Source organism: Lactuca saligna, chromosome 4, assembly GCF_052625555.1.
Source record: "Lactuca saligna cultivar CGN05327 chromosome 4, ASM5262555v1, whole genome shotgun sequence".
In the NCBI taxonomy this organism is placed as follows: domain Eukaryota; kingdom Viridiplantae; phylum Streptophyta; class Magnoliopsida; order Asterales; family Asteraceae; genus Lactuca; species Lactuca saligna.
In genome coordinates this window covers 26748620-26763144 of record NC_136420.1, presented here as the reverse complement: position 1 = coordinate 26763144, position 14525 = coordinate 26748620, and the positions used below count along the sequence as shown (strand labels likewise).

The window sequence follows — 14525 nt, the reverse complement described above, 5'->3', positions numbered from 1 at the left end:
AGTTCTTATCGTCCATATGGCTCCATTAGGATCAATCACATCATTTTTTGAAAAACAGGATCAAATCTACTGAAAAGTACATACATAAGGGACCAAAATTGTAAATTACTCTAATGTTGTTTAAGCAATAAAAATATAAATTATGTTGGTCTGCCTGCCGTCCGTCACTTTCAAATTTATAAATGTTATACTTACTTAAATACGGGACTGCTATGGCCTCTAACCGATATATATATATATATATATATATATATATATATATATATATATATATATATATATATATATATATATATATATATATATATATATATATATATATATTAGTTTATTTGATATAATCAAATAGGTTACAGTGATATAAAGTAAAATTTTATGAATTTACAAAGATTATAATAATAAATTAATTTACTGAAATAATGAATACTCTTTGAATTTATATACAAAGTAAAGAATCAAAAACAATTAAATGATCATAACATCCTAAATGAGATTATCTATATCTATATCATCATCATACTATACTTATAAATGAGATGTTTTTCCTATCATTGCATGCATTTGAAACTCCCACACATTTTCACCTTCAAAATAATTAATCACACATCATGAAAAGTTTTATAACTTATATAATATGTCTAATAAGCAATTAATGGATAGTCTACTATAAAAATACTATTTTTTTTAGTAGACACACAAATACAAATCACATACAAAATTCACAAAGGAAACAAATTTAAAGATTTTGTGTTGGTTTGAGGGATTTAGACCATTTTTTGATCCATGTTATTATGTTAAAGTTTTTAAACTGTAAGTATATTATATACTAATTTTTTTAAATTTTTTTTTCTGGATTTAAGTATTATTTTAAGACAATCATTGTATGTTGTGGTTGAAATTTTAATGTAAATTAGATTAAATTTTTGTTATCGATCGTATGTTATGGAAAGTGATATAGATTATATTTAATTAAATACTCTATACATGTTTGTATGTTTGTGTTGCTTTAAAGTTATAATTTTAAGTATTATTTTAAGACAACACAAACATACAAACATATATAGAGTATTTAATTAAGTATTATTTTAAGACAATCATTGTATGTTGTGGTTGAAATTTTAATGTAAATTAGATTAAATTTTTGTTATCGATCGTATGTTATGGAAAGTGATATAGATTATATTTAATTAAATACTCTATATATGTTTGTATGTTTGTGTTGCTTTAAAGTTATAATTAATTAAAAATCATGGATATGTAATATTATCTATAATATCTATGTAACTCTCTTTTAAAACGTAAATTATCTATCATATCACTTTATATTTTAGTATATATTTAACATTTTAATTATAGTAATAAGTCTCTTTTAAAAGTCTTATTTCGTTTATTAATAATAATAAGTGGTGTTAAAACAAATGAACAATACTTATAAATAATAAAGTCAAATTATAAAAATCATGAATATGTCATATTATCCATGCAAATCTCTTTTGAAATACAAATCCTCTATCTTATGAGTTTATTGTTTAGTGTGTTTCATATTTTAATAGTAATATTAAGTGTTTCTTAAAAATCTTCTTTAACTTAATAATAATAATAAGTGGTTTAAAACTAAAGAACAATAATTATAAATGATAATAACATCAATTTATAAATTACATAACGTTAACAACAAATAAATAGTATTTTAAACGAACATCATCATTGAAATTAGAAAATAATCGCATAAGTAAAAATTTTAGTTAATCAATCATAACAATTGTTAAAAATAGTATTAAATAGATAATTATATTTAATTTTACTAGCGAGGAAGATGAGTTGCTGTCAATGAATAATATTGTTCAAAATATCATGTAAAAGTTAAATGTCAATAACATAATCATTTTAAACATATTTTTTTTTTAACATTTTAACAAAACATTTTTAACCTACGCTGCACAACGTGCGGGAATTCGTCTAGTATACTTATAAATGAAACATTTTTCCTTTTACTACATTCATTTGAAACTCCCATTCATTTTTCCTTTCACCATATTCATTTGAAACACCCATGATTTTTCAATTTCTTTCTAATAATAATTATAATTTGGTTAATAAGGTTAAATAAATATATAACCTAAAGTGTAATCATATATAAACTAAAATTTAATATTAAAATAATATCTTTATTTTTACTTATAAAATTATGTCTTTAACTTTTAACATATTATACTTAATATACTAGTTTTAAAATGTTGTTGTATGTAAACTATTATCATTTTAAAGCTACAATTTTTAAACTATATGTATAAAATACTTAAATTGTCAACTTAAATATAAATTTTAATTCGGCTTAAACAGTCCAAAGAATATTTTGTTAATAGTTAAATGTGATAAATTGTAGTGTCTTTCTAATAATAATTATAAGTTGGTTAATAATGTTAAATAAATATCAAATCGAAAATGTAATAATGAATAAACTAAATTTTAATATTAAAATAGTATATTTACTTCTACTTATAAAGTTATAGACTTATATCTTTAACTATTAACATATTATACTTAATCTAACAGATTTAATATGTTGTTGTATATAAACCATTATCAGTTTAAAGTGACAACTTTTGAACGGTTTGGATAAAATACTTAAAATTTTAATTTAAATATAAAATTAAATGGTCAACTTAAATATAGATTTCAGTTCCACTTAAAGAAACTCAAAGAATATTTTGTGAATAGTTAAAAGTGATAAAATGTAGTTTTAAATGCAAAACCTAAATTGTAATCTCAATTTAACTAAAATATTTTCTAAAGATATTTTTATAATCATTAAAAAGTTTCAAATAAATAGCTTACAATAACAATATCTAAAAATAACACTATATAAATGGTTATATTGTTACTTTGAAAAACAAACAACAAGATTTGATGTTTTAAATAATTACAATGATAGAAATTCAAACGCTAAGCTAATAAATTTTAAAAAATTAATTAACAATAACAACAACTATAAATAACATTAAGCCATATATTATTTTTTATTTTAATTCATGAGTAACCCGCGGATAGAAGTCATTCAAACGATTGAGATTATCCATTTTAATAGGTGCATATATTATTATATAATTCAAAATAATCAATATATTATATCAACTTAGTATATGAATTATTATATCAAATTTCACAAAAACGTTATTGTTATATTTAAGAAAACATATATTTGTAAAGATTTCAACTATATAGGTGTTTTTGCACAACGCGAGGACATTCGCCTAGTTAAATACATAAACTAGGAACAATTACTAAATCATTTCCTACAAAAATAAAAAGACAAAACTTCATAAATGGTCCATGTGGTTTCATAAAATTTGAAGTTTTGTTCCTAACTTTCAAAAACCTCATGGATGGTCCCTATGATTTCAAAACTTTTAATGTTTAGTCCTTATGGCTCACTCTGTCAGTATCTGTCCATTAAGTGAAAGACATTTTCGCCATTTCAATACCCCAAGGAGGCAAGGACCATTTATGAGGTTTTCTCTTTTTTTTTTTGGACAAAACTTCATAGATTGTACTTGTGGTTTCACAAAATCTAAAGTTTCAAACCTAACTTTAAAAAACCTCAAGGATGGTTCCTGTGGTTTCAAAACGTCTAATGTTTAGTCCTTATGACTCACTATGTCAGTATCTGTCCGTTAAATGAATGACACTTTCGTCATTTTAATACCTTAGGGACCATCTACGAGGTCTTTCTCTCTCTCTCTCTCTCTCTCTCTCTTTTATTTTTTTTATTATTATAAAACTTCATAAATTGTCCATGTGGTTTCACAAAATCTAAAGTTTCATACCTAACTTTAAAAAACCTCACGAATGGTCCATGTGGTTTCAAAACTTTTATTATTTAGTCCTTACGGATCTCCATCAGTATCTGCCCATTAAGTGAGGGACATTTTCGTCAATTCACTATCCTATGGACCATTTATGAGGTTTTCTCTTATTTAAAAAAAAAAGAAAAATGAAATTTAATATGTAATGGGTCCCACCCCATTTCTCTCTCTCTCTCTCTCTATTAATCTCTCTTTCTAAACAAACTATTTCTCTCTCCTTCGTCAAAAAACTCAGATTTGCTTTTCTCCTTCTCTTTTCACCATCTCTATCGAGTTCTGGTTCTCTAACCCCACTAAGTTCTACTTCTCCAATGATTACGAGTGTTTCATCTCCAGATTCAATACCTAAAAAATGCTAAAGATCCACTACAAAGTTCTCTAGCTTCGACGAATTCGAGTCGCCGACAACAGACGTATTCAACAAATTAAAATTCACATCATCTTCTAGAAACACATGATCATCCTCCCCTGATTTTCCCTTCTCTTTTCTCCATCTCCACTCACGAGTTCTCTATTGAGTTATGCTCCTCCTCATCATCCAATATCGTCATTTCCAAACGCTCCTATTTCTTGAAACACAAATCTGATTCAAAAAGTAAATGACATGGGCAATTTGTTTTGGGTGTTTTTCTGTTCATATGGGACGGATTTGCAGGAAGAAGAAGATGGGTATGTAAGAGATCACCTTGTAGCATGTTAACAACATGTATCACATGAGATTTTATCTTCCTTCTTGCATGTTAGTGGTGTTTCTGTTTCAGAGATCTCAAGCCTGCAACAAAGCATAAGTACACCCATATCTTCTTTCTTTAGCCTCAATACCAGCACTAACAACTGGATCTACCTTTATCATCACAAAAAATCATCTTCACGCCTCCATCACCAGCAAACATCATTAACCCACCATTGTTAACTATGTAAGAATAGGGGTGTTTGGAGATGAGTTGAATGTGATAAAAGTAAATTCCTTTTTCCAAAATGTAATTGTTCTCTTCGTATATATTCACAAAACCAAGTTTACTTATAACATAAAGCAGCTCACTCATTCCATTTTAACATCTCTAACCACCAACACTTTCACATAATCATAACAAGATTCTGGGATCTTCATTTGGGCAAGTTCTACATTAGTTGAACATGTTGGATAAGATGTCTAAGTCCATAACTATATTTGGTATGTACTTGACCCGATTTGGCATGGTCCATCTAGGTTGCATGGCATTGTAACAACTGAATAGACAAAATGAGAAAAGGGACACTTGTTATTTGTTAATATATATTATAATCTCTAATATATTAATATGAAATCATATTATTTAATTAGTATTGATCACTAATTAATCTGGAACTAATTTTGTGATCAAAAGAGTCTAATTAAATATATGGGGATTGATTTGGTAAATCATTCATTCTTATATAGTGGGCTTATGATCCATAATTCATTAGATTGGGCTAGGACCCATAGGGTGCTCTATGGATGCTCCATGGAGGTTAAGACCCATGAATCATGGAGGAAATGAAAAGTCATGCACATTAGGGTTTGCATGGTGTAACCCTACACATGTGACACACACACACACACACACACACATATATATATATATATATATATATATATATATATATATATATATATATATATATATAGGACCTCATAGTAAGTAAATCGGCGACTAAGACATAAGGGTGAGGGCTAGCCGATTTTGTGCTCAAGTGTTCTTCTCTCAAGTTATTCCAAGAGTTATGTGTTGTGTGAAGCATTTGAGGTGCTAGGCTCACAAGGTCTTAAGGAATCCAAGCTACAAGAAAGGTATGTCATTCTACTAGGTTTTGTAATACATATACCCCATGATATGTTAGTTAGGATGAAAACCTTGGAAAATGAAAGTTTGCATGTATAATAGAGAAAACATAGATCCAAGGTTTTTAGGGTTGCATGTACACCATAGAAGTGTTAGAATGCTCAAAACCCATCAGAACTAACCGATACTGATCCGGATGATATTTTGGTCTCAGTTATGACCCATTTTCCTATTATGATTGCATGCTTGAACGACCATACATATACTTCAAACAAGTGTTTTGTGGCATCTTTGTTATAAAGCAAGAATTGGTGTCTTGAGAACTCTTAAGCATAAACACCACTAATCTGCAAGAAGTAAGATAACCATGGTTACTTCCAAAATCTCATGTGATACATGTTGTTATCATGCTAGAAGGTGATCTCTTATAGACCCATCTTTGTAACACCCATCCTGAGAAGGTTCGTTTTTAACCCTAAATATTTTTAAGTTTACCTTTTCGGCACATACGTCATGTGTACTTGGAGTGTACGCATAACATACTCATGCATGAGAAAAGCGGGTCTCGTACACGTACGCCCGATGTACTCATCTGGTATGCAGTGCGTATGCTATTCAGACAAAAACCATAGTTTTGAGGGCTTGCACCATATATAATCTCCTTTATGGCCCCAAAACCTTCACCCTCATTTGCCTCCACCCAAAAATCGTCCCTCTAGCTAACCCTAAGTGTGAAGAGTTCACCTTGAGATCATTTGTGTGTTATTTCTTCATTTAGGGCATTTTTGGTCCCAACCTTTGTAATTCTTGAGTGTGACATGCTCTTAACCAAATAATTCGTCCTTTCAGACCCAATAAGGGTCCTTGAGTCATAAAAATGAGATCTTGATGCTTAGTTCTTCCCCAAGCATACTCTAGAAGGTCTTTCTAAGTTTGTTGGTATTAAGTGCTTAATGGGCATGCAAACTCATAAAGTTGGAAACTTTATGACTCTTAGTGGTATTTTGGCCTTGGATCTACAATTGGAATGTAAGAGCTTAACGCATTAAACTCTTATTAAGGAAAAGGATTTCGGTGCATACATCGTGTGTAACCCAGTGTACGTCGTGCGTATGAGGTCAACCGCCCGATCCCAGTCAAGGCTTGTATACGCCCAACGTATAAGCTGAGTACGCCCCCGTACAATCAGCTAAGTTGACCGAGTTGACTCATTGACCTTGACCTTTGACCAGAGTCTTGACCTAGGGGTATTTTGGGTATTTTGAACTGTTAATTGAGATTAGGTCCGTGGTTTTCGTTAGGTGATCATTGAGTCGATTTTAAGGAGCAAAGATTTATTCAGCTTGCATTCAGACTGAGAGGTGAGTTTTCCTCATTGTACCTGTGGGTCGAAGACAGCAATGCCGACCCATTAGATTATTTATCCTGGTTAGGATAATGTTATCCATATGATTATTTGTATTTGTTGGCTCTATGTTTATGTTTATATGTTGTATATGTCGACATATTGTGTTTGGGTTGAGGTGTTCCTGCTTTGTGCTGTAGGCCAAGACACCCGGAGGGTGACCGGATAGGCTATAGGCCCTACGAGGCGGTACAGTTAGGCCGTCGGCTTGTAGAGCGGTTCGGATAGGCTGTAGGCACTGCGATGAGGTCCAATCATGCCAAAGGTTCATAGAGCAGTCTAGATAGGATGTAGGCCCTACGAAACGGTCAAGTCAGGCTGGCTGCTCATATTTGTATGTTTGTTTGCTATGTGGTGTAATGGTACTTTGGGGAAACTAACTAAGCTTTGTCTTACAGTTTTAGTTTATTGTTTCATGTACTTCTAAGGATCGTGGGAAAACAAATGTGTGATCGTGCACATCTTCCTGTTTTATGTCACTGGGTCTTGGAAAAACTATGATTTTGAAATAATGTTTTTGAAACAATAACTCTTTTTGTAAGCAATGATTGGTTAATGGTTGATTTTTAAAATTTAAAATTTCTTTGATTTTTAGAATGTTACAATCTTCTTCTTCCTGCAAATCAGTCCCATATGAACAAAAAAACACCCAGAACAAATTGTCCATGTCATTTTCTTTCCGAATCAAATTTGTGTTTCAAGAAATAGGACTGTCTGGAAATGATGACGATGGACGATGAGGAGGAGCATAACTTAGTAGAGAAATTGTGAGTGGAGATGGAGAAAATAGAAGGAGAAATCAGAGGAGCAGGATCATGTGTTTCTAGAAGATGATGTAAATTTTAGTTTGTTGAATTTGTCGGTTTTCAGCAACTCGAATTCACCGGAGCTAGATAACTTTATAGTGGGTCTTGAATCTGGAGATGAAACACTCGTAATCATTGGAGAAGCAGAACTCAATGGAGTTGGAGAAGCAGAACTAAACTAGATGAAGAAAAGAGAAGGATAAAAGCAAATCTGAGTTTTTTTGATGAGGGAGAGAAAAATAGTTTGTTTAGAGAGAGAGAGAGAGAGAGAGAGAGAGAGAGAGAGAGATTACATATTATTTATTTATTTTATTATTATTATTTTTTAAAAATAAGAGAAAACCTCATAAATGGTCAATTGGGTAGTGAAATGACGAAAATACTTTTCACTTAACAGATAGATTCTGACAGAGTGAGCCATAATAACTAAACATTAAAAGTTTTGAAACCACAGAGACCATCCGTGAAGTTTTTTAAAGTGAGTTACGAAACTTTAGATTTTTTGAAACCATAGGGACCATTTATGAAGTTTTATCAAATAAAAAAAATACATAAAGCAAGCTAATGAACTTTTAACTTTTAATGGTGTTTTACAATACAATGTATCTAAGAAAGTTCTGACTTCAACTTTACAAATAAACAAATACGGTTGATTGGCTCACATATATTTTTTAAAAATTTAAAGTTTGTTTTTAGTAAGAAAAATCATTTGGTTAGTTGATTTATAAATTGTTTCCAAGTCAATCAAATATAATTATAATTACAAATTATATTTCTATAAAGATTAAAGTAGCATAACCTCAACATCAACTCACTTAATCATAGTTGTTTCCAAGTCAATCAAATAAACTATTTTACATTATTTTAAGATTATAGTAGCATAATATCAAGATCAACTCAATTAGTCATATGATTGTATCCACTTCCCTCATAATCCTTGTATGATTATTTTCCAAGATCGTTATACTTTATGTATCTTCCAAGTCTTGATGTTGTTCTCCAAGGAGCACTTAGTCCCAATCATGCTGAAAGAAAAGCCGCTGAAGAGAGTCTCAATAAAGTATTCACTTTTCATTTTGATCGAGATTGCATGGGAAACAATATTCCCTCATTATGATTATTATTTTTGGAAGATTGCTAGTTTTCATTTGTAGTGATGTAATCTGATTGATTTTGATGATCTTCTTTTTCAGTATCAGTATACTCCTAAGCATTTGACGAGGCTGCTGCATATAATTGGAGATAGAAATTATGATCTTATATTGCGACAGGTTGCATGTATTCATTTTAAGAATTTTATAGCAGAAAATTGGTCACCTCATGATCAAGGTACACGATTTCTCCACTACACTTTGATTCGAACTAATCAAACTACATCCATACAACTCAAATCCAAATGATCATCACCTGAAAATCATGTAACATACCCAACAAATTTACATAATAGACATTTGTTTCTGAGAATAATTAATTCAAAGTTTGATAATGTAGAGGAACAAATCAAGATTTCGCCAAGTGATAAAAACTTAGTGAGGAAGAACATCCTTGTTTTTGTAGAACAAGTTCCTATATTGTTGAGGTAAAGAGTAAAGACAGCTCCTAAATTTATACATATTGATTATTTTTTATTTTTCCTTTCATGAATAAAGCACCATATTCTATTTACAGGGTACAATTGGGAGAGTGTCTCAAGACAATTATACATGCAGATTATCCTGAACAATGGCCAAGTCTTTTGCATTGGGTGACACTTAATTTGCAGAGTCAGCAAGTTTTAGGAGCTTTATTTGTGTTACAAATTCTTTCTAGAAAATATGAGTAAGTCTTGATTTTTCCAAAGCTTAAATTGTAGCTTAGAATACATAAGTTATGGTGTTTCCTTTTTGATCTCTATAACTAAGTCATTGTGAATCTTTTGAATCTTGATTAATGTATGTACTTATAACTTGCTATTTATAGGTTCAAGTCATACGAGGAGAGGACACCAATTCATCATGTTGTTGAGGAGACATTTCCTCATTTGCTCAGTATCCTTAACAGGCTTGTACATATAAAAACTCCATCAATAGAAGTAGCTTATTCGATTAAGCTCATATGCAAAACATACTGGTTTTCCATGTTTGTAAGTTACTTCATTGCAATATTCTTACAAGGAACTGAAGTTCCCATTCACATTACAATGAAATTTACTTTCAAATGTTGTTGTTCAGATGGAGATTCCAAATCAATTGTTTGATTCAAATGTGTTCAATGATTGGATGATTCTTTTCTTGAATATATTGGAGAGACCTGTTCCATTAGAGGCTCAACCTGCTAATCCAGACCTTCGTAAGTCATGGGAATGGTGGAAGGTAAAGAAGTGGACTATTCATATATTAAACCTCGTATATACAAAGTAAGTCATGGTTTTAAGCTTTTTTGACATATTGACTTTAAGACTTTATAAACATCTGAATGATTTTGCTTTTACACAGGTATGGAGATTTGAAATTGCAATATCCAGACAACAAAGCTTTCGCACAACACTTTGAGAAAAAGTACGCTGGGAAAATCTTGGAATGTCATATGAACTTGTTAAATGAGATTCGTGTTGATAATGATGGTTATTTACCTGAAAGGGTCACCTATCTTATTTTACAATATTTAAGCAATAGGTAATTTGTTTCATCTGATAATCTTCACACTTCTCTTATTTATTCATTTTTACTTTATTTTTTTTTATTGGATCTACTCCATATTGTATCATTCAGTATTTCCAAGGCTGCTACATACAATCTGCTCCAATCAAGACTCGATGTGATTCTTTTTGAGATAATCTTTCCACTTATGTGCTTCAATGACAATGATCAAAAGCTTTGGGAAGAAGATCCACATGAGTATGTGAGAAAGGGTTATGGATATGGTGAGTACTCTTCCATAGATCTTTTTTTTTAATCTAACCATAGTTTATGAGGTGCTCAACACTTTATTCTTACTGCAGATATTATTGAAGATTATAGTCCTAGGACATCAGCACTACACTTTTTGAGCAAGTTAGTGAAAAAAAGTGGGAAAAAGATCCTTCAAAAAGTTATATTATTCATTATGGAAGTTTTTAAGAGGTATTTCTTCTTTAGCTACTATTTCTCATGTTTCCTACACAAAAAAGATTTCAAAGTTTGTAATGGTGGATTTTATATCAGATACAAGGATGAAAGACTAGTTGAGATTATTAAGCCTTATAGACAAAAAGATGGTGCACTTCTTGTTATTGGAACACTCTGTGATGAATTGATGCAAACTGAAGCTTATAAATCTGTTCTCGAGCAAATGTTAGTGCAACATGTTTTCCCAGAGTTTAGTAGTCCAGTGGGCCATATAAGAGCAAAGGTAAATTAATCTTATTGTATATCTCATTTTTATTCTTCTTATAGTTATGAACTTTTAGAATCTAAAAGGTTATTTTTGTTAGGCTGCATGGGTTGCAGGAAAATATGCCGATATTTATTTTTCTGACCCGAATAATTTCTGCAAAGCACTACAAAGTGTTGTTGTTGGGATGAGTGACTCGGAGCTTCCAGTGCGTGTTGACTCGGTTATTTCATTGTGTTCTTTTGTTAAAGCATCTGAAGGTAATTAAACCACTAATTAAATATATTGATGTATTCCCTTTTTGTTGTAGTTTCTCTCCTTCGAATCATAATGGAAATCTTATTCCACAGATCTTGATGAAATGAAGCCAGTTCTTCCACAGCTACTTGCTGGTATATATATATATATATATATATATATATATATATATATATATATATATATATATATATATATATATATATATATATATATATATATATATATAGTATTGACTCAACTCAAATTCCAAATTTTGTTTGTTTTCACTTCTTACACATGGTTTATATTTTCCAGATCTTTTGAAGGTTATGAATGAAGTTGAAAACATCGATCTGATTTCTACCCTTAAGACTATTGTTCACATGTGTGAAGAGGAGATGGAACCCTATGCCGTTGGCTTATGCCAGAATCTGGTGATGAATTTTTTCTTAAAGATTTTGTTATCCTCAGCACTCTAACTTTTTTTTTTAATCATTACACAGGTTGCTGCATTTTGGAAGTGTATGAACACAGCTGAAGCAGATGATGATAGTGGTACTTTTGCAGCTGGATGTCTAAGTGCCATTAGTACTGTTCTTGAATCAGTGAGTTATACGTTTCCTCACTTGTTTGCTCACATTGAGCCGATTCTACTTCCGATAATGCGACAAACAATGCTTCCAACTAATGGACAAGGTAATTATTATTTTTATTTTCTGGTGTTTGACATTTGTATAAACATAACTAATATTTGTTATATCTACAAGTCACTTAATTATTATAATTTGTTTTTGACAGAATTCGAAGAAGTTTTTGACATTGTATCAAACATGACGTTTTCCCCGCTGAAAATATCCATGGATATGTGGAGTCTTTGGCCATTACTAATGGAAGCTTCGATTGGATGGGCTATCGAATATTTACATGGTATATATATGCTAAAATACTTTTTCAGTTTTCTTTTTCTTCATGTAAAAGCTCTCTCATACAAATTAATTTTTTTGGGCTTTTTATCTTTTTTTAGATATCCATCCTATTTTGGAAAACTATATATGTGGGAATACAGTGCACTATCTAACATGGAAGGAGCCGGATTACCAACAAAGTTTATGGTGTATGCTTTCCAAAGTATGTTCCTCGTATGAATTTTTTTTATGAAAGAATATCTTCTGTAATCCTTGACACTTAAGAAACTATGTATTACTATACTTCCATTTCCATACTTTGTTTTAGCGACTTAATTCTTTCTCTTTTGTATCAGGTAATGAGTGAAAAAAACTTGCAAGATGAAAACACGGAACCTGCACCTAGGCTTATATCATTAGTGTTACAGAACTGCAGGGGACACGTGGACCATTGGGTTGAGTCATATATTAGAATCACAATTGAACGGTTTCACCAAGCTGAAAGCCACAACTTGAAGTGCGTTTTGATGCAAGTTGTAAGTTAATCATGAGCTATCTTTTTATGATTCTTTTTAGATTTCTATACTTGATTTTGGATAACCATTGATAAGGTTTGTGTTGTTGTTTAGATTGCTGATGCTTTATACTACAATGCATCTTTGACATATGATATATTGCAAAAGCTTGATGTGGCTACAGAAATATTTAACCATTGGTTTGGGTTGTTGCAAAAAGCTGGAAACACTGGCACTTTTGCGACTTTTAGAAGGTATCGATCTAACAGTTTCTATATATATGGATCCCCTAAAAGCATTATTATAGACTATTTTATCTGGTTGTTGTTTTGCGTGTTTTTAGCAAAAATGATAAGAGAGTTTGTTGTTTGGGGTTGACATCGTTGCTTTCACTTGCTGATCAGTTGCCAGAAGAGGTCTTAGGGCGTCTTTATAAGGCAACACTTGACCTACTTGTTGCCTACAAGGATCAAGTAGCAGGTTCTCCATAAAAATCTTGTTTTTCATGCTTGTTTCATGAATAATATAAATTTACATCATATATTAATAGTATGTGTAATAATATGAACACAGAAGATAAGGAAGAGACTGAGGAAGATGATGATACGAGTGATGATTTTCAAACGGATGACGAGGATGATAGGTCTGATAATGAAATGGGGGTTGACGACTGTGATGATGACATCAATGATGATGAAGACGTGAAGTCATCAACTGATGAAGTGGATCCCTTTGTTCTCTTTGTGGATACTATGAAAGGTAAGAATGTTCGAATTAGTGTTTTTTTGCTATAACTTCCAAATTTAATCTTTGGATTTTTTTAACCTTTCGGGTTTTTATGTGATGAATTCATAGTTTTGCAAGAAACAGATGCAATGAGGTTCGAGAAATTATCACAAACGCTTGACTTACATTATCAGAAATTGACAAAGGGGGTTGCTCAACATGCTGATGAGAAAAGAGCTGCCATTGAGAAAGAAAAGTTGCAGAAGGCACGAACAGCCACATGATGTTTGTGTTTGTGTATATATTATACATTGGTGTTCATTTGTGTTGTATATATATGCATTGGTGTTCAACTTTTGTTGTGTGCCCTCGATTCCTTGGTATTACTTTCTATCCTTCTTGCAACGTTTAAAGAAAAACTGACTGCACGCTCCTTATGAATTTGGTTGTATTTTCAGATAGTGTTTCACATCGTTGTTGATGGTGATCTTATGTTGAATTCAACCAAAGGTGGTGCTTGTGGTTCACCTGTGTATAAACCCAATTTCAGAATACCCACCAACAAACTTTTTCATAACTTAGTCATAATTCACCTTTCATATAACCCTTACTTGTACAATTCATAACTATATTTACATTCATGCATCCCCAAATTGGCTTTACATTTTTATACATAAATAATATTCCTTTTTTAAGGTTTGCTAGACACTATCTAGGTTTCCGAAAGTCTTGCATGAAAAACACATACTAGTTAACAAAAGTTACGTTCACCTGGATAAACAAAAATACCCAAAAGACATTTAAGAACAAGTCAACACATGCTAACAACTAACTGTTTCGTACCAAATGGTCAATGACCCAACAGTAAGGAGCGACTCTCTAATTTGAGAGATCATGGGTACAAGCCTC

General features: G+C 31.2%; 1 protein-coding gene across 1 annotated transcript; it reads left to right on the top strand.

Annotated features, from left to right (window-relative positions):
* Window positions 1-8771: 8771 nt before the first annotated feature.
* LOC145038369 (importin beta-like SAD2 homolog) lies at window positions 8772-14215 on the top strand. The gene is made up of 21 exons (XM_078986758.1): window positions 8772-8939; window positions 9073-9208; window positions 9371-9458; window positions 9548-9697; window positions 9839-10001; window positions 10090-10274; window positions 10354-10533; window positions 10630-10781; window positions 10860-10980; window positions 11062-11248; window positions 11331-11490; window positions 11581-11622; window positions 11786-11904; window positions 11974-12166; window positions 12269-12397; window positions 12495-12598; window positions 12732-12911; window positions 13005-13144; window positions 13234-13370; window positions 13464-13649; window positions 13746-14215. The coding sequence occupies exons 1-21, from the start codon at window positions 8850-8852 to the stop codon at window positions 13898-13900; spliced, it is 2997 nt and encodes a 998-aa protein (XP_078842884.1). The 5' UTR covers window positions 8772-8849; the 3' UTR covers window positions 13901-14215.
* Window positions 14216-14525: the final 310 nt, after the last annotated feature.

Excerpts from the sequence above, each read along its gene's own strand:
- LOC145038369 (XM_078986758.1), top strand. The coding sequence starts at position 8,850 with ATGTATCTTCCAAGTCTTGATGTTGTTCTCCAAGGAGCACTTAGTCCC. Across the intron at positions 11,249-11,330 it reads TGGGCCATATAAGAGCAAAG|GCTGCATGGGTTGCAGGAAA; the intron begins GTAAATTAATCT and ends TATTTTTGTTAG. Across the intron at positions 12,599-12,731 it reads TATGGTGTATGCTTTCCAAA|GTAATGAGTGAAAAAAACTT; the intron begins GTATGTTCCTCG and ends CTTTTGTATCAG.